Source organism: Propithecus coquereli, unplaced genomic scaffold (assembly GCF_000956105.1).
Source record: "Propithecus coquereli isolate 6110/MARCELLA unplaced genomic scaffold, Pcoq_1.0 Scaffold10, whole genome shotgun sequence".
Classification (NCBI taxonomy): domain Eukaryota; kingdom Metazoa; phylum Chordata; class Mammalia; order Primates; family Indriidae; genus Propithecus; species Propithecus coquereli.
Window position 1 is genome coordinate 1,586,536 of NW_012133858.1, and position 22,173 is coordinate 1,608,708.

At 34.8% G+C, this 22,173-nt stretch overlaps 1 protein-coding gene across 1 annotated transcript in view; it reads right to left on the reverse strand.

Annotated features, from left to right (window-relative positions):
• Positions 1 to 22,173, reverse strand: part of GSK3B (glycogen synthase kinase 3 beta) — a 262,122-nt gene that overhangs the window by 31,008 nt on the left and 208,941 nt on the right. The window contains exons 7-8 of the mRNA XM_012639510.1: positions 13,813 to 13,908; positions 5 to 191 (exon numbers count right to left, since the gene is read on the reverse strand). Coding sequence (XP_012494964.1) covers positions 5 to 191; positions 13,813 to 13,908 — 283 coding nt within the window. The remainder of the gene's footprint in view (positions 1 to 4; positions 192 to 13,812; positions 13,909 to 22,173) is intronic.

Below are 22,173 nucleotides of genomic sequence, written 5' to 3' on the forward strand. Positions count from 1 at the left end.
TTACCTTGAGTGGTAAAGTTGAAGAGTGCAGGTGTGTCTCGCCCATTTGGTAGTTTGACATTTGGGTCCCGTAATTCATCAAAAAATGAATGTGCACAAGCTTCCAGTGGTGTTAATCGGGCAGTTGGTGTATACTCCAGCAGACGGCTACACAGTGCAATTGCCTCTGGTGGAGTTCGGGGTCGGAAGACCTGCAGTACAAGAAAAGGCAAAGAACAATTAATGTTGTATTATAAGAATCTAAGAAAATAACCCTTTGAGTACTGAGTTAATTCCCACCATGTACAAAAACATGGTTGCATTTGGGGAAGGAGCCTTCTAGAATGAAGAGAGTTAAGTGCACATGATTCACCACACTGGGTGAACTGCTAATTAAAGACTGTATGAGAAAAGCTCAGAGAAAAATCTACATATGCTAATCATAAAGCAGTACAAACAAACATGCACACAAAATATGACAGGCACATGGGATAGGCTGGGTTGTGGAGGCAAGCACAACAAGAAAATAATAAAAAATATTTAACATTTTCACTGTTGTGGTGGTAAAAAAAAAAGTGCCTCTTTTGTGTTATTTTTTAGCAGAACAATTGTTGACAAATGGGTGGCACTGTTAAAAAATTTGGCAATCACTATCTTAAAAAAAAAAGGAAAAAAGCTGTTTACTTAGGTCTATAAATGCTAATGATTTGTTATTATCTCCTCAATAAACACAGCCTATCATTATTTGAAGACATTCTTGAATACTTAGAATCTGACAAAATGTCCTACACACTGTCTTCTCAAGTAGCTGTCATGAATGTGGTCAGCTTAACCTTATTAGAATAAATATTTTAGGGTTTTAATGGGGAGAGAAAAATGTATTATTCATTAAAGGTCATTTAGTCACAGAAAAAGTCAACTGAAGGCTACACTGAAGTAAAATGTAATTAAATTAATCTGCTTAAAGGAACAGATAGCTTCCTACTTATCTATGTCTTAAACAGAACCAATGAGTACATAAAACTATGAAAATATATTTCATTCTAAATTATGGTCAGTTAAATAATAAAGATAAAAGGGGAAGAAATAAAAATAAACAAACAGACAAAAAGCCTCTGAAACTAAAAAAAACTGAAACATACATCCCTTGATAGGAAGAACATACAACCAAGTAAAAGGTGTGGTGGTGGAGGTAGAGAGACATATCCAGACAAGCAGACACGTATAAATGCAGGGAAAGAGATCCCCGAGTGAGGAAAGGACATGCAGATTGTGAGAGGGCATGGAGCAGCTTGGTGGGCTCAGGTTTTCTAACAAAAATGGCTTATGCAACATCGGGCTATTCACTTATGCTGCAAGTAAGAGAACCAGTTACAACTGTAGCTCATTAGACTTTCAAGATATTATTTATGAGTACTTTCTACAATGAAAACAGGGGTTTTTTTGGCCTTTGTTTTTATACAGAGTTTATTATTAAAAAATATATTTTCCATGCAAATCGAGAAATTGGGTGAAGTAGGATCTTAGAAATTTATTTCAGAAGCTTAAAGGCCTTAAATCAATTTACTGGTTATATTAGAAAGCCCTTTGTAAGATCAAAAACTATCTTCACTCTTTTGAGTACTCTGACTTGCCTCAGTCAAGGAAACCTTAAAGCTATTGTAGTATTTGAAATGTTTAGATTTTTCACTGTTCTTGGTCCCTTCTCTTATTCCTAAGGTCCACAATTAAATTCAGAATGTAAAAAGAAAATAATCAGTGGGAAAACTCAGAAGAAAATTTTTCATAAAAATATTAAACACTACTGACATATTTTATCCCTGAGGGCAGTATGCATCTATTTGACAGTTTATGGAATTTATTTTGCTAGCTAATCCAAAATTCTTTCGCACCATTATGGCAGACCATTATGGTAGCACATAAGTAGAATTAAAAGTAGCACCAAAAGTAGAAGTAAGTATCTCCTATAAACATTCAAATGTAGGGTAGCTGGATGGTGCATTATTTTAAATGAAAAAAATCTCATGTCATAGATTCAAAGATTTTGTGTTAAAGCTATTAATAAACCAGTATTATAAGCTCGTTTCTGATTTCTGAAAAAGTCTTCTATATCTTTTTGGTGTTTTACTGGCTACAAGTGGTTATCCACATTGGTACTAAGACATACCGTGGCTTATTTTGTCAGGGAAGCCTAACTCATGGAGTCGAAAGAGTTAAAAACAGTAAAGAATTCATTCCAAGAGCCTACATTAAAATCAAGATTTAACCTGCCTTTAAAAAAGTATCCACGGTTACTTTAAACCCTTTGACAGATTCCTGATCAGAAAAGCCTTGGTTCAGTACTCTGTGGGTAAAGGTTAAGTGGAAAATTATGTGGGGCCAAAACCCGGTGTCTCTCAGAGTTCAGATTTCTGACTATAATACAGGTATGGTAGCATGTAACTCCCAAAAGTTATAGGTCAAACTAGAAACTAACTCTTCCTAATTATTTTTGTGTCTAAAGAAAAGAAAACCAACAACTAAAATTTGGCTTTTTTAATAAAAGAAATTTCTGCTACCACTTCATTCCTTACTCATTGAAACTGCTTAACACTCAGAACATTTGGTTTCATGGATCTTTGTCAATATTTATTCTTGTAATAATTTTATAACCTCACAATTCCTAAACTTCAGTCTAGATGTCAATGAATCATCCAGGAGACTGATAATCTAAATATACCATCAACAAAACCTATACTACACAATGAATGAAAATAGAAATCACAGCTACCTACACTGTTTTTACTATTACATTTGAAGACCTTTCAAAAAAAGTTTTCCCCCGAGTTTTATAGATCTGCCCTGCAATTTTGGGAAAAAAAAAATTAAGTACATACCCGCACTCCTGAGGTGAAATGTCCTGTTCCTGACGAATCCTAAAGATGATAATGCAGTGAAATAATCCAAACAGGGGAAGTCAATCCAAAAGAGAATAGTCCAGCAAGGAAAAATATATCCAATGTTATAAGGAATCCATGGTGTGGGGGGACACAGAAAATGTTTATACAGTTAAAAACTTTAAACATTAGTCTCCACAGTAGCAAGTCCAAGTTTTAAAAATTATTTCACCACAGTGTATGCAAAAAAAATTTTTTTGATTGCGCAATGGTGAGGCACAGTAAAGAAACATTTTAACTTTAGTTTATTATGTTCCAATGCCAGTGCATTCATTAAAAAAATATAAAACCAAAAAAAGTTAAAATCAAAATGAAATCTAGAAGTAAAGTTCCCAAAGTAAAATGGTCTTCTGTGACCTGGATTCATCATCCATAGACATGGCTGGGAAGGGGCATATTAGCCTGCTTTTTAAATTTGTAAGTTCCCAATATGCTAATTTTTCTCTATTAATGTGTTTCAGTTACACAGTATAAACATTTTTTGCTAAATTATTAGTGATGAGAGGAAAGCATTAAATATATTTAATTTATATTATTATAGCTTTCAAGCTAGATATTTTAAATTTGTGTGAGCTTAGAAGGATCAGGCCACCGCGGATTATTCTCCATTTTGGATTGACTTCCCTGCTAAAAGATGTTTATTTGCTGACATTCTCATTGTCTTAGGACTCTCCAGGAAATTGACATATCACCTCAGGAGTGCGGGTATAAACTTACTTTTTCTATTTTGGGCTTTGCCCCCTCATACCCTTGCACCCATTACTTAGGAAAAATAAATAAAAGAACATTCTTTCCTCTTTGGAAAAACTCACTGAAAAAAAATCCTAAGTCTTTGAGCACTACAAATTCAACACAGTTCCATCTGCAAATATGCCCAATTCACCCACCAAAAGCTAAACAAAAATATATACAATAAACAATACAACTAAGGGACAGTCACAGTTATAGGTGACATGCATAGTTATTTACATCAACACCTAGGCACAAAGGAGCCAAATACACAAGGGAAGTAGTAGGGTCTATTATGTCTAGGTATTGAGAACAAAAAAATGGCAGAACTCACCAGTAGCTGTGAACTCCCTTGGCTATTCTAAGATAATTTAACATTCTTTTAGGATAGTTTCCAGTGGGGGAATTAAATATTTTGAAAAAATAAATAATCCGCGGATTACTTTTAGTCTGCAGACTAAAATTTAGTACGCAGATTAATATCTGGCCCATCAGAATAAAAATCTCTCATGAACTAAAACACAACCAGGTGGACAAAAATAGAAAACCAGACTAAAAGAACTGAGAGCACAAAGTAAGACTCAATTGGGCCAACTAACAATTAGTGCGCAGACTAAATATGGCCAGCTAAGTATGTAGCAAGGCCATGGAAATCCCAAAACACCCCTTTAAAAACTAAAAACAAAAGTAAATAAATAAAACAGAACAAAACAAAGCAAAAAAAAAAAAAAAAAAAAAAAAAAAAAAAAAAAAAAAAAAGAAGAAAGAAAGAAAAAAGAATGGAAAAAAAGAGAAAGAAAATTAAAAAAGAAAGAAAAGAGAAAGGAAATATTGAAAAGAACCAAAACACTGACATGAACTTTTAAAGTGATTCAAAATACTTCCTCACCTATGCAGCAACTCATTTTCTTAAATTGAAACAAATATCAACTCTCATCACAAATACTACTCCATAGAAGAAACTAACAGAAAAAGATTCATTTTTTCAAAAAGAAAGTTTCTGTAGTATTGAACAAATGCCAACAAGTCTTAAATGAAGAATTATTCAGAATAAATTTGCATTTGGATAACCCAAAAATGACAAAGGCAATTTTCCCCCTACGGATGTCCTAGAATAGTCTTTGGCCATCAAATTTCAACCTGGAGCTAACTGTTATGACTGAATCGCAAGTCCTGTAAAAAGATCTTTTATAAATAATCACATACCAGGTCCCCAACCTTTTTGGCACCAGGGTCGGTTTCATGGAAGACAATTTTTCTATGGACTGGGGTAAGGGTGGGGAGGAGGAGCTCAGGGAGTGATGCAAACGATGGGAAGCAGCTGTAAATAGAGATGAAGCTTTGCTCGCTCCCCCTCCCCCCAAGTTTCATGGAAGACAATTTTTCCATGTGGGGGGGTGCAGCAGAGTTGCTGAGAGCTGATGCTGTGAGAAGTAACTTAACCATAGGGCTTGATATGGTACATATCTGCGGTCCCCAACCTCTGAGGTGTATGTACAACACTGATACTATATGTGTATGACCAGAAGGTCACACACAAGATATAAGCACCCAGTTTTAAAAACTGATAAACCATGAAAACTCCTAAAGAGCAACCCAAATATTGGCTCTCAAGTAATCTATTTATCATCTAAATTTTTTTGCAATTTGTAAACCCAAATACAGGATTAAAAGTGAGACAATGTTATAGATTGTTGAATAGCTAATTATGTTAATTAACTAAGAAAAGTTAAGTACTACTTAAGTGCTCTTATGTAGTACATAATTCAATAATTACTTAACTAATTAGTCCATATTATTTTTAAAAACACTCTTTGGTGGTGTTTTACATGCTTTTATACATTGATCTAATGATGCCCTTACATACAAGGTAATCCAATTCACATTTAGTACTATCAAAAATGATTACCAGAGGCTACTGAAAACCAACTTACTTTCAGTAAGTCCAAGTGCCAAATAAAATTGCTATCTTGGAAGTTAGCATCTAACAGGGTAGATAAACAAACTGAATATAGCTCAAGCCTACTGAACAGATAGATTTTTCTAATCTTTTCTTTCTTTTTTCTTTTTTGAAAATTAAATAGCACTTTATTGTTAACCAATCTTAAGTGAAAACTCACTTCAGAGAACTCTGGTAACTTGACTAAAGCACATAGCTTAAACCCAAGTTTTCAGGGAATTCTCCCATCTCCACTCCCAAACATATTTCTAACTTAAATCTCTAGGTAAAAAAGCACTAAGAACACACAAATGCAAAATGCAAAAGCCAGAGGGAACCAGCTAACTCCATGTTAAGCCCAAGGAAAAGAATAAAAGAGGAGAGCTCTAGAATGCTACCGGTGTGTCCTTTCAAGTATCTTGACCTAAGATTCTTATTATTCTAGGATAGTATTACCAGATCGGTGTCCTAGAATGAGGCCTATCTAAGCAATGATCTGTCTCTTGGGGAAGAGGTAAGAAAAGATGAGGGAAAGATGAGCGTTTGAGGACATGCCTTCCCCTAAAGGCCTGTGCTGTCCCCTTGAATTCTCTCTGTCAGTCTGTCAGTTTATTAGCCAAACCTATGTTCACCTATGTTCCCTTTAGGGAAGGCCTGGTCCCACCTTCCAACTGCTGCTTCCTTCATCCAGGCCACCACTCCCAGGGATCCAGCCAGGGCCAATGAGGTTGACTACAGGAGTAATTATTTAGGATCATTCCAAACCACTTCCTCTATTCTGCTTCACCTTTGAAATTTCTTTTTTTTCTTTTATCCTATACACCATCATTCCCAATCCCTTTGAAATTATGCCCAGCTACATTTAGTAACTCACAACAGAGAACTCCTTCCATTATTCAGTCCTCACAGAGTAATTAAATATTCATATAGCCATTAAATCCCTCCCAATGTTGCCACAAAAAGTCTGTTAATTAAAATTCTAAGAGATTAACATCCAGAATTTCTTAAAGTAAAATAAAGTTTGAAAGATAAATTATTATTATTCTCTATTAATCACATTTTGTAATCATCTCATTCATTAACAGAACAAAATCTGAACTCTGTAAAATAATTTAAAGAGGTTTACTTTGAGCCAAATGTGTGTGACCCATGGTCCTCAGCATATGGCCTCAAGAGGTCCTGAGAAAATGTGCCCAGGGAGGCTGGGTTACAGTTTTAACCTTTTCCTTAAGATATCAGTTCCTAAATTCAGGTAAAGAAGGTTCAGCATAAGAAACACAAAGAATCCTTTCCATAACTATGACAGATCTAGCATTCAGTGAATTTCAGCTGCACTAATTAAAAGCCTTCTTGAGTTTTCCTCAGTTCTACTACAGGTAAGAAAAGTTATACCGTAAAAAGTCCTCACTTAATGTCATCGATAGGTTCTTAAAAACTGCAACGTTAAGTGAAACATATAACAAACCCAATTTTTTTCTCCTCATCAACATTATAACAAAATGACATGGATTAAGGACTTACTGTACACATCATTTTGTTTCAAGTCACAGTTTCCAAGAACCTATTGAAGTTAAATGAGGACCTGCGATACATGTATAGACGTCAGCATTTAACTATGTCATGTAATTTCTTCCTCTAACATCATGCACTGATAAAATATTAATAGTACTACACAGCTACACAGAAGCATGATTTACCAAATGTCCACTTATCCAATTTAATCTTTTACTGTTCACAAAATCATTATTGCAGTCAAGTTGGCCTTCCCAGTAATACAGGAATACTTCCTTTTACCCACACATCCCCACCTTGAGAGATATTCACTTAGGATACAACAATTTCTAAACTGTTCTATAATATATCTAAGCAAATCCTACTCCTTCAACAGCCCACCTCCTCTGTCATCTTTAAGGAGACTTCTTTTTCCCTCCACCACCCTCACTGACAGTCTGCCTTATAATTCCTATAGCCATGTGGAATACCTCTGGACACTTAATAGTATATAATCAAGTATATCACAATATAACATTATATATTTTTCAATACTTGCTTCAGCTGAACTTTTCAACTGTTACTTTTTCAAGGACAAAGACTATGTATTTTAGTACTTTTGCATTCTTTACGGTACCCAGCGTAACACTGGTTACACAGAAGACACAGAATTTAAAGAAAAAATGATATATTAAAAAAAGATTTTTGCCTTCTTTTTCAATCCACTCCCAACCCCATGCCCTGCCTCCCATGAGCAATCTTAAAATTATGTCTTTGTATCCTTCCTTTTCTACATTATTCCTCTTACATACAGGTTAGCCACTCAAGGAGCTGAATTTTAATATGCACAGTTTCCAGCAAAGAAATGAGAGTATATAGCCAGTATAAATGGTAAAGTAACGAAGTCCACTCACATAGGAAAATGGATATTGGAAAAGGGGTGGAAGTGATTATTCTAGCACTAATAAAGATGTGGGTAGTAATTTAGTGGAAAACATATGTATGTAATCATGAGACAAGTGATAATGGATTAGTAGAGTGTTGAGGGCAGAGGCAGTTGAGTAATATTGTAACAACCGATTTACCATGAGCAAGAGAACAGAACAGGCAAGTAGTAATCTTAGGAGCCAAGAGAAATCACCAACATGGTTTTATGCTTTATGGAATACACGTGAATGAAATGAGCAAGCCAGAGAGATGAGAAAAGGTAGACAGAATGGATCTGCAAGAAAAGTTCAACAGCAGTTTTTGTTTTGTGCTCTCTAAAGGCATTTTTTGGTAATGTGCTGAACAGGTAAATTTGCCCAGTTCTGAAAAATCTTACACTGAACAAGCATTAGGAAAAAAAATGTAAGATTATGAAGAAATTCTTAAACATAAATAAATATAGCGGGGCTTTTTAGTTTATCTTTAAGCATAGAGAACAATAAATAACTTGTTCAGTCTAAAATGATTCCTTTGATAGCTGAAATGACCTCAGAATTCATTTTTTTGCTAACTCTGTTAGCCAGATGGAAATACTAGTATTTATTCACTTTGAAGCATGTTGGCAGTGTTCTAAGAAATCAAGAAGGCAAGAATTAATATTTGTGAGTAATGCTTTCTGGCATACTTACCCAATGACCTACAGTCTCACATAAAGTACAGACACTTAAGTATTAAACTAACATATAAGCCAAAAACTTGGCAACCAACATTCTCATGTAATTGATATTCATATTATCATTATGAAACAAATTAGGAACTGCTATAATGGTATTATTTGGTAGATGCTACAGAAGTTATGTGGTGGGAATAATCATAGAGAACTCAACAATGAGAAAATATTTCATGGGAAAAGTGAGATTTGAGGTCTTGAGAAAGGTTAAGACTTGGTAAATAGAAGGGAAAAAAAACACACCAGCAAGAGGTAGAAATGAATGTGGCTTCTCTTGGGAACAATTAGGAGACAGTTTGACTAGACCAGAAAATTCAGCATGATTGCATGGTCCCTTCAAAGTAAGCTACAAGCTGGATGATACTCCCATATCAACATATTAAACAGCACTAATATAATTGTTAAGGGATCAGAACCCTTGGGATTCTAATTTACTTCCTTCCACTAACCAGTTATATCACTTATGTTTTTCTTTGCTCTGAAGGAATATACAGACATTTGTGTTACCTAACTGACCTCATAGGATTATTTATTACCGGGATAAAGGGGAAATATTAGTTTTAAAGAAATGTAAACAAAAGGGTAGCAGAATCAGGTACTCAACACTGGGGGTAAAAAACTTATATATCCACTATAACATAACCTTATTAGAAATCCCTAATCTACCCTAACTGGACACTAAACTTTTAAATTCATTGCTAACAATATGTGCTTAAGGATGTAGGAAGCTGGAGGACTTGGAAGAGACTGGGTTCAAGCAACTAGATAGCTCAGGGAAGGTGGGGAGCAGGACAAGAACCAAATCTCCTGTTTTTCTGGAAAGGAAACGTAAAAAAGATCAAGAACAGAGTGACTGAATAATCTGTCATCCAAACTAGGACACTTTTGAGAGTGAAAGGGGAAACAATTAATAATTACATCGGACAAGGATAAACTGGGACATAGGATCACCCTTGTCTATAATTATATGTATATTATGCCAAATTTTTTTAAAGGCAATGAGGTATCAGAGAATAATTTTAAATAGGAATGACAGTATTATATGCACTTTTAAGAAAGCTAACATTGACAACAATGAGGAAGATGGATTGAAATAATGTGAAATTGAAGGAGGGAAATCAGTTAGGAGGTAGGAGCTTGTTTTAACAACTCTATGATAAGATGATGGCCTGAACTGAGGTTAGGGCAATGGAGATATAGAGAAGAGGACAAATCAGAGAACTATATTGGAGGTAGAACTTTCACATTTATTCAGAAGTAAAATAAAGTGATCCTAGCCATATTTTCAAAAGAACCCTGAGGAAAAAAACAGATAATCACTATTTTACAAAAGAAAAAAGCTGAGGCATAGACATTAGGGGCAATGTTTAAACTAGATCCTCAAATTCGTATATAACCACCTGTCATTTAACCACACCTACATGTACTAAATGCAGAATTTACTTCCTCTCTTCTTCCAACCAATCTCTGTCTCTACTTAATTCTCAATCTACTTTTGCATCACTTCCTTTTGCTTTCCACATGGATTTTCTTCTTTGAAGTGTACAGCATGCACCAGCGCAGAGGCCTTCATCTTCCCCACCCCCACCTCCAATAACAGTTCTTGTTTTGCCTTCATCTTCCCCACCCACACCTCCAATAACAGTTCTTGTTTTAAAACATTAGCACCTATTTCCTTTCCTACTTTTAAATGACATGTGCTTTATTAATGAATTAGGTTGCAGTGGCCATTATGTAATAGTCAAGGGAAACTTATTGGATTTTGAAATTCTCAAGATTCCTGCCATACACCACATTGGGATCATCTCAGTGTTTTTGTTTTCCCACTATCTTTCCTACAAACCTATTATTTCCTCACCTCAATGTTTCCATGAAGGATATTTTCTGTCTTAATCTTTTTTTCTGCCCATTTTTTGGAGAACATCAGCTCCCAATTCCGGGGATATATCTGCATTACACTGCAGCACAGGAAAGCAGGGTTCACACGCCTATAGCTTCAGGAAATGGGACAAAAGTGGGTTCTAAAAGAAGACAGCAATAAAGGCAAAGCAGGTGTTTCCACACTCCTGTTTACCTGCCCTCTAAGGGCAAGATGCTCTTCTCTTTAGAGAACATTGTGTAGGGTTTTTTAATGACTCTATTGACTGCTTAGCATAAAATGCATTTCTCAAATTGCTGCCCATTATCATAATGGTGGGGAGAGGGGACTGACTTTCTCTTGGAATTTTAAATTTTGTATTTTTTCTAATAATAACCAATTTTTAAAAAATCAACACAAGTATATCCTGGATCACCTAGATGACAGAGAAGAACCGTGGAATTTTTACGCCTGAATTTGCTTTTATGTTTACACTCACAGTAACACCCAACCTAGTTGTGTACATTAATGAGAAATTAACACAAGTGTACTTATTACATAATGCATTTGTATGACGTGAAAGCCAAATTATGTCAAAGGACACTAGACGAATGAAAGGTTCATAGTAGTTTTAATAGACCAAAAAGGTGGGAGAATTGAGTCATTCTACACATGGTACGGGAATGGAAACCTAAATAAAAGGGCCTTAGATAGACTATTCAAGTTTGAAAAGCATTAGTGTAAGATACAGAAATATCAAAAACTCAAGAGAGCAAAGAGATGGTTTAAAGCATACAAATTCACTGCAGCTCTTCTGTTGGCTGCATTTTAATTATAATCAATCATTCTTCACATTCTACTCTGGCTAATACTTGCATCATAGAGCTATAAACCAGGGGGGAAAATGCAGCATATAACACACACTAATACAGCAGTCCCCCCTAATTCATGGCAGATACGTTCCAAGACCCCCAGTGGATGCCTGAAACCGCAGATAGTGGCAAACCCTCTATATACTATATTTTTTCCTATGTATATGTAGCTATGATAAAGTCTAATTTATAAAGTAGGCACAGTAAGAGATTAACAACAATAATAAAATAGAACAATTAGAACATTATGATAAAAGTTGTGTGAATGCTCTCTCTCAAAATATCTTATTGTACTGCAGTACCTACTTTCAGACTGTGGTTGACCAAAGGGTAACTGAGACCTCAAATAATGGGGGACTACTGTATTGGTGGCAGTCTTGATGGAAAAAAAATGAGGACGAGGGCTGTTAAATAAGATTTCATGACCGCAATTTCAGCACTGTATCTCTCAGAAATTCTATAATAAGGGTAACGTATGAAAAATACTTAGATTAAACCAAAAATGACTTTCCCTTTCTTTCTTCATAAAAATAATAATTATTAAAGAAAATATAGAAATTCGAAAAGGTAGAACAAAGAGGATAAAATCTTACATTCTTCTCAACAAAATTACTGTTAGCATTTTGGCATATTTCCCTATATTTATTCAATACATAGAATTCTCTTGTTGTTGTCTTTCCTCTCTTAACATGACTGAAATCATAGTACACTATAAATCATTTATTATAAACATTTTAACTTGGAATAATCTTAATGCATTAAAATTGCAACTCAGCCCCTAAATTCAAATAGGCCGCTTGAGATTCTCTGGGTTTAGAGCCAGGTGAGAGCCCCTAATTATCTGCTGACCCAGATTCAAAATAAACTCAGAATACAAAGATCAAAGAACACTTCATCTTAGACTATTTAGTGCTTATTATGAATTTTTAAGAAGAGAAAGGGCAACATCTTGGTCTGTTGGCCTGTGAAAGCTACAACCTGTAATTCTGGCATTAAAATACTATTGAGGTCTGTGATTCTAAATAAAAAATAATTAGTAATAACAGGATTTTCTGAAGAGAGGTAATGAGATTGTGATAACTTGAAGGAAAGTAACTGGAATCATAATACCATTTAGAGAAAGAAAAACATACTTTGATTCTAAGGACAGTAAATTATTTTACTTACAGCCCTAAATAACTTCACTTCTTGTCATAAAAAAAATCTATAACCAACAAAATGAACTTAATGTACAACATAAACTGTTATATGCATTTTTAAATATAGAAAGTCTGCTTGAAATACATATCAAAAAGTCAACCATTTCTAATCCAAGAAAAATATATAGTGAGATATTAATAAAGGGGGAAGGAGCACTCAAGGCACATGACTAGAAGTTTAAAAGATCTGGCATTAGACACACACACACACACACACACACACACACACACTGGAAGTTTAATTTTGGCTTTGTGACAAGCCACCAGTGTAGCCTTGGAAAAGTCACTTGGTATCTTTGGGCAGAGTTTTGAACCTTACAAAATGAGGAAGCTAGAGGTTCACTCTAGCTATAAACCCTACGAGATAGTCTATTTTTTTCTTTGCACGCTTAATCTCACAAATCAAACTGAGGTGTAAAAACTTTTTAATAAAATCTCTCTTAAAATCATTCCATGTAAATATCAAAGCAAAAAAAGAAAAAAAGTCTTCTGGTAAATTAGTTAATTCTGCTCTTTAGACTTGGTTCCATCTAATGTTAAGGCTAAGCTTTCCCAATGTCTAATAATATCCAGTTAACATATCAATTATATTCAACGTATACTCCCAGCAATATTACGCCTGCCTTTTAATGCTGCTCCCAAAACACCAATAGGAAAGTAAAGGAGAAGAAAAACACACAATACCATCCATCTATAATAAAGTCTATGTTTTAATGGTTTAAAAGAAGAAGAAAATGTATGAAATGTATGTCATCATACACTATATGATATTGAACTATGCACCTCTAAGTAAATAAAGAAATTAACTTCTGAAATTAAGTTTGTCAAAATTTATATATGCGATCCTGATTCTAATCAAATTTTATCCTTGAATGATACAGACAGACTGTCCTTATCTTGCAAATAAAAACCCAGGCTGGGAATTATCTATAGGAAATCGAGGGGAACAAAACTACATATAGTCAATAAAACACTGAAGTACAAATACTCAATTATCTCTACATACAGAACTGCTGTGTATTTGTAATTCAGGCAGCTATCTGGTCTCAAAATAGTTTAGTTTAAGAACAACGAGAAATCCAAGTTTTAGTTCACTATTGGTTAATGTGCTTTAAAAAAAAAAAACAAAAAAAAACACCTCATTTGACTCACCTTAGTCCAAGGATGTGCCTTAATTTGAGGGAATTTGAATTCTGTGTAGTTTGGGTTCATTTCTCTAATTTGCTCCCTTGTTGGTGTTCCTAGGACCTAGATAGAGAAAGCAAATTATTGCCATCTTTTCCCATACATTTAATAAATATACTCTTTGTTTTAATGCATTGGTTTCACTGAGAAAAGGAATTCCAAAGTTAAATAAAATACATAACTTGTTAAATACAGCAGTGCTATCGTTTGAATGTGTCCCTGCCAAAGTTTATGTATTGGAAATTTAATCCCCAATGCAGCAGTGTTGAGAGGTACAACCTTTAAGAGGTGATTAGGTCATGAGGGCTCTGCCCTTGTGAATGGATTAATGTCGTTATCAAGGGAATGGGTTGGTTATCAAAGTGAGTTTGACTCCCTCTTGCTCTTGCCCTTCTTCCTTCCACCATGGGATACTACAGCATGAAGGCCTTCACCAGATTTAGGTCCCTCAACTTTGGACTTCCAAGCCTCCAGGACTGTGAACCAAATAAACTTCTATTATTTATAAATTACTCAGTCTGTGGCATTCTGTTATAGCAACACAAAACAGACTAAGACAAGCAGACTTTGTGAAAGTCATTTTAATCTGTATCTGACTTTAGAGTCCATGCTATACTACCACGGACAGACTTCTATAATATAACAATAATGTTAAATCAGGGTCATAAAAAAAGATTACTGAACTCAAACTTATTCAAATAAAAATCAAGGATCTTTCTTCTACCTAGAAAAACAATATATTGCAATGATCACACCTGAAATGAGAGGATACAAAATTCCACAGATGCTCAAGTCCCTTATATAAAATGTCACGGTATTGCATATAACTGACTTACATCCATCCATACATTTTAAATCATCTCTAGATTACTTATAATACCTCATACAATGTACTAATAAGTGCTATGTAAATACCTGTTATACTGTATTGTTTTTACTTATATTATTTTTTGTTGTATTGTTATTTTTTATTGTTTTTTTTTCCTGAATATTTTTAATCTGGGTTGGTTGATTCTGTGGACGTGGAACCCGCAGATATGCAAGGTCAACTGTACCACTAATATATTAATCAGGCAAAGCTTACTAAAAAACTGTCAACAATAATTCCATTCAGTCATTGAATATTTATTGAGTGTCTCTTGTGTTCAAGGAACTATATTATAATCTGTGGAGGATATAAAGAACAAGAGATTTCCTGCTACAATGAACTTACATATTTTGTGTGTTGAAAAAGTATAACTATAATAAGGACAAAAATAAATTGAGCACTTCTTTTTCTCTAGTACTTGGCACTGGATAAAGGAAAGTACGTGGCTGCACAAACAGGTAATAAATAGGAAGAAACATTAAACACTAAAAATGAGGACTTGGTAGAAAGAAATCATAAATTATTGATCTTGATAACCCTAAGACCTGTTATAAAACAAGTTTGCTGAGATAAAATATTAAGCCTTTTATAATTTAAGGATAGTTACACCAACGGAGAGAAATGCAATGTTAAGTATTTGATTTTTTTGTGGCAACCAGTGAATAATCAGGCGTAATTCCATAACCATTAAGGGCAAAGTGAGAATTTCCCGAGTTTCTTATTGGCTTTAATTCTCTAGACTCTATTAGAACTTTCAGAACTCCATTAATATCTTAAATTGTTTGTTTGGCTAAAAGGCATTCTTAAGAAATTGAAAAGGCAAGTCATGAAACGAGAGAAAACATTTGTAAACATATTCTGCAAAGGATCTGTATTTAGAATACATAAAGAACTCCTATAATTAAAAAATAAGACAAACCAATAAAAATGGGCAAATGATACGAACAGATATTTTTTCAAAGATGACACAGAGATGGCAAATAAGCACATGAAAAGATGCTCAACATCAATAATCATTAGAAAAATCCCAAACGAATCCAACAGCACATTAAAAAGCTAATACACCATGATCAAGTGGGTTTTATTCCAGGGATGCAAGCATGGTTCAACATACGCAAATCAATAAATGTGATTCATCACATAAACAGAATTAAAGATGAAAACCATATGATCTTAATAGATGCAGAAAAAGCATTTGATAAAATCCAGCATCCCTTCATGAGAAAAACCCTCAAGAAGAAATTAGGCATAAGAGGAACATACCTCAAAATAATAAAGACCATATGTGACAAATCCACAGTCAAAATCATATTGAATGGGGAGAAGTTGAAAACATTCCCTCTAAGAACTAGAACAAGACAAGGATGACCACTTTCACCACCCTTATTTAACATAGGACTAGAAGTCCTACGCAGAGCAATCGGGCAAGAGAAAGAAATAAAAGGCATCTAAATTGGAGAAGAGGAACTCAAATTATCTCTGTTTACTGATGATACAATCTTATTAATATATCTAGAAAAACCTAAAGACTCCACTACAAAAACTTTTAGATTTGATAATAAATTCAGTAACTTTCAGGATACAAAATTAACGTACAAAAATCAGTAGGATTTCTATACATCATAATAATCAAGCTGAAAACCAAATCAAGGAGGCAATACTATTTACAATAATTAAAAAAAATACCTAGGCATGTATTTAAGGAGGTGAAAGATTTCTATTAAAAAAAAAAAAAACTACAAAACACTGGTGAAAGAAATTGTGGATGACATAAATGGAAAAACATCCCATGCTTATGGATTGAAAGGTTTAAATGTCGTTAACATAATTATACTGCCCAAAGCAATCTACAGAGTCAATGCAATCTCTATCAGCTGTGGTCCCCAACAGCAGGCAAGCCAGTGATGCTTCATCTGTATTTACAGTCACTCCTCATCGCTCACATCACCACCTGAGCTCTGCCTCCCACCCTTACCCCTGCCTGGGGATGGGGGGTGGGGTGGGGGGAAGATTGTCTTCCATGAAACTGGTCCCTGGTGCCAAAAAGGTGAGGAACTGCTGCCTATTAAAACACTGTCATTTTCACAGAATTAGAAAAAAAACAATTCTAAAATTCATATGGAACCAAAACAGCCTGAATAGCCAAAGCAACCATAAGTAAAAAGGAGGCATCACATTACCTGACTTCAAATTATATTAAAAGGCTATAGTAACCAAAACAGCACAGTACTGGTATTAAAACAGACACACAGATCAATGGAACAGAATAGAGAACTCAGAAATAAAGCCACACATCTATAGCCAACTGATCTTTGACAGAGTTGACAAAAACACAATGGGGAAAGGATATCTTTTCAATAAATGGTGCTGGGAGAATTGGATAGCCACACGCAAAAGAATGAAACTGGACCCCTATCTCTCACCATGTACAAAATCAACTCAAAATGAACTAAAGACCTAAGCATAAGACCTGAAACTATAAAATACTAGAAGAAAACCCAGGGAAAACTCTTCTGGACATTGGTCTAGGAGAAGAATTCATGACTAAGACCTCAAAATTACAAGTAACAAAACCAAAAATAGGTAAATGGGACTTAATTAAACTAAAAAACTTCTGCATAACAAAAGAAATAATCAACTGAGTGAATATACAACCTACAGAATGAGAGTAAATATCTGCAAACTATGCAACTGACAAGGGACTAATATCCAGAATTTATAAGGAAACAACTACAACAACAACAAAATAGATAATCTCATTAAAAAGTGGACAAAGGACATGAACAGACATTTTTCAAAAGAAGATGTACAAGAGGACGACAAGTGTATAAAAAAATGCTCAACATCTCTAATCGTCAGAGAAATGCAAATTAAAACCACAATGAGATTATTATCTCGCACCAGTGAGAATAGTTATTATTAAAAAGTCAAAAAATAACAGATGCTGGTGAGGATGAGGATAAAAGGGAACACTTATACACTGTTGGTGGGGATGTAAATTAATACAACCTGTATGGAAAACAGGATGGAGATTTGTCAAAGAACTAAAAATAGAACTATCAGTAATCCCACTACTGGGTATCTACCCAAAGGAAGAAAACATTATATAAAAAAGATACCTGCACTCTTGTGTTTATTGCAGCATTATTCACGGTAGCAAAGAAAAGGAATCAACCCAAGTGTCCATCAACGGATGACTGGATAAAGAAAATGTATTATATGTACACAATGGAATACTATTTGTACATAAAAAGAATGAAATCACGTCTTTTGCAGCAACACAGATGGAACAGGAGGCCATTATTTTAAGCGAAACAACTCAGAAACACAGTCAAATACCACATGTCCTCACTTACAAGTGGGAGTTAAATAATATGGACACATCGACATAGGATGTGGAATGACAGACATTGGAGACTCGGGAGGGTGGGACAGTAGAAAAGGGGTGAGTGATGAGAAATTACTTAATAGGTAAAATGTACATTATTCAGGTGATGGATACACTAAAACTCAAGACTTCACCACTATGCAATATATCCATTTCACAAAATTGCACTGTAGCCCTGAAATTTACACAAATAAAATTTTTTAAAAGTTGCATTCACTAAACGAAAAAAAAAAACCCACAAGATAACCACTACACACCCAATAAGAAGGCTAAAATTAAAAGGCTTAGTATACTTGCCAAACTTTGGCAAAGATGTAGAATAAATGAAGCTTTCGCCATTGCTGGTGGAAATGTAAAATGGTCTAGCACCTTGGAAAACAATTTGGAAATTTTTTTAAGGTTAAATATATATATATATATATATCATAGGACTGATCATTCCTACTCCTAGATATTTACCCAAGAGAAATGAAAGCAAGTATTCATACAAAGACTGGTACACAAATGTGCATAGCATCCTTTTTGTAACTACCAAAAAAGTAGAGACAACCCAAATGTCCATCAACAGGTGAATAACAAATGCTGATTGTCCATACAACAAAACACTACTCAGTAATACAAAAAAAAAAAAAAAAAGATCAACTTGGATAAATCTAAAGGAAGCCAAAGAGTACCTAATGTATAATCACATTCACATGGAATTCTAGAAAATTCTGTCTACGGTTTTGAGAGGCTAGAGGGAAGGGTTACAAAGAGGCACTAGGAAACTACTGGGATTATGATTATGTTTATCTTGATTTCATGGGTATATACATTCATCAAAACTTATCAAATAGAACACTTTAAATATGTGCAGTTTATCATGTGCCAATTACACCTGTAATAAAAACTCTCATAAATTAGATACCAGAATACATAAAGTTTAGGTAAGAAAGATGGAAAGGATATTCTAAGCTATGTAGCTACAGTATTATTTATTGGTATAAATCAAAAAGGAACTTAGTTAACAATAAACTGACCTGTAACTTTTTATAATTTCTGAGCAAAATCCTGATGTTACTGGAAAGAAAATAAAAAGATGAATGCAAAAATAATGTATATTATAACAATTATTCTAACTCCTATTCCTTTTTTTTTTTTTTAAGTTTTGGAGACAGAGTCTCGCTCTGTAGCCCAGGCTAAAGAGCAAGGGTGCCATTATACCTCACTGCAACTTCAAAACTCCCGAGCTCAAGTGATCCTGCTAACTCAGCCTCCCGAGTAGCTAGGACTACAGGTGTGTGCCACCATACCCAGCTAATTCTTAAATTTTTTGTAGAGACAGGGTCTCACTATGTTGTTCAGGCCGGTCTCAAACTCCAGGTCTCAAGTGATCCTCCTGCCTTGGCTTCCAAAGTGCTAGGATTATAGGCATTAGTCACTGAGCCCGGACTCTTCACTCCTATTCCTAATATTGTTCTGGGGAAAGCTCAGTCTTAGGACACTGGAAATACATCTCTAGTTATACAGCTTCTCACAACTCTTTTATTATTATTTCAAACTATTACAGGGTACAAATATTTTTGGTTATATGCATCCCTTTTATAATGCTTCAGTCACGGTTATAAGAGTGTCCATCACCCAGATATTGTTCATTATACCGGTTAGGTAGGTTTTTGCCCAATTCCCTTCTACCCCCTCCCACCTGGTTGATTTCCATTGAGTTTTACTTCCCTCTTATGAACATGTGTGCTTGTCAGTTCCAAATGAATAGCGAGCACATGTGGTGTTTGTTTTTCCATTCTTTAGATACTTCACTTAGGATAGTGGTCTCCAGTTCCATCCAAATTATTGCAAAAGGCATTAAGTCATCCTTCTTTATGGCTTAGTAGTATTCCATGGTATACATATATGACATTTTGTCAATCCATTAATGAATTAATGGGCATTTGAGTTGATTCCGCATCTTTGCAATTGTGAAGTGTGCTGCAATAAGCCTTTGAGTAAAAGTGTTTTTTTTGATAAAATAACTTATTTTCCTTTGTGTAGTGGGATTGCTGGATCAAAATCTACTTTTAGTTCTTTGAGGAATCTCCACAGAGTTTTCCATAGAAGTTGTACTTATTTGCAGTCCCACCAACATCTCTTATAGTACCATTCTAGTTTTACAAGAGCAAGGTATCTAGTGTCAGGAAGGAAAATTTCTGGTCTTGACAGCTACAGCTATCAGACATTTATAAGTCAGGAACTATACGTTCTTAAAATATAAAGGCTAAAAAGGAATCTTAGTCTTTATTTTAAAATATAAAGCAACAAGCATTTATATGCTATACTAAGCCCTTGATGAGGGTGAGGGTGTGTATGTGTATGTGTGTATGTGTGTGTGTGTGTGTGTGTGTGTGTGTGTGTGTCTTTGGGTGTATGTACATGTACCTAGAGAGGGAGAGGAGTGAAGAAGAAATGAGGGGGACTAGTAAGCTTATTGATAATTCTGTCCAGCAACTCCGCTGGATTCTTTTGAATGCTGAAGAAAAACAACAACAATCACATGAATAAATGAATATTTGTAAATGCACACCCTAACAAGCTGATTCTATTTCAAAAGAAATTCTTATACATCCAACACAACATTACCCATAGTATAACATTCAGGTTATTAAGTATGAAATGTCTGATTTCCTTAAGCACTAAGTTTGACAAGTGTTATCGCTGACATTTCACTTTGACACTTCTTGTTTTGTTTATTGTGAAGGTACATCCTCAGTCTTCAAACACACATTTTGGTTTGTGATTATCTTTCAAAAAAATTTTTAGAGCCATGAATAAGTCAAAAATTCATGTTATTTTTGAATAGGAATTCCATCGTGGAACCAATGCACTACAGATAGCTCAAGATATCAACAAAGTGTGTGGGAAGGATGTGGCTAATGAACACATAGTATGTCCATGGTTTGAGAAGTTCCATTCTGGTAATTTTATTCTTGAAAATGAGCCACGTGGGCAACTTGAAACCAAGGTGCACAATAATGAGCTGAAAGCTCTAGTGGAAGTGAATCTACCTCAACCTACACGTGAATTAGCAGCAAGGTTTGATGTTACTATTCTAACAATACTGGACCATTTGAAACAAATGGGCAAGGTAAAGAAGTTGGATAGATGGGGTCCACAGGAATTAAACTAGCATCAGAAGAGAAATCATTTCAAAGCTTGCCCTTCTTTGCTGTCAAAACATAAAGTCAAACCATTTCTACATCAAGCTGTTATGTATGATGAAAAATGGATTCTTTTTGACAATCACAAGCATTTGGCACAATGGTTGGATACAGATGAAGTGCTAAACACAGTCCAAAAACCAAACATTCATCAAAAAAAACCTAATGATGTCTATTTGGTGGTCCAGCGCTAGTATTAATCCACTACAGCTTCATGAAACCTGGTCAATCCATTACAGTGGATGTCTACTGCAACCAATTAGATGAAATGATGAGGATGTTTGAGATTAAGCAGCCACAATTGGTCAACAGAGACAGGCCAATCTTCTTGTAAGACAACGCTGGACCACATGTCATACAAATAAGGCTGCTCAGATTACAGAAGCTGGACTTGTACACTCTCTGTCATCCACTGTATTCACCAGACCTTGCACCAACTGACTACCACTTCTTCCAGGCTTTGGATCACTTCTTGCAAGGAAAAATATCCAATTCTCAACAAGCTGTGGAAAACGCCTTTGATGATTTCATTGCCACTTGCTCTTCAGGCTTCTTCACTGCTGGCATAAACAAGCTACCGTTAAGATGGCAAAACTGTGTCAATAGTTTAGGCTCATATTTTAATTGTTCTGCTTCTTATTTGAGATATAATAAACTACACCTTTGATTCAAAATCGGACATTTCATATTTAATGACCTAAATGGTAAAATATTGCAGACAAATGCAAAAATCCCACAGAATTAATAATATAATACAGTCGTATAATGGTATACTAACTAGCAATGAAAATGAATAAAGCAGAGCTACACATGCCTTATGGATGAAATCTCACAAACACAGTGAGGACTTTGCTAACACAAGACACAGTACTGGCCGGGCG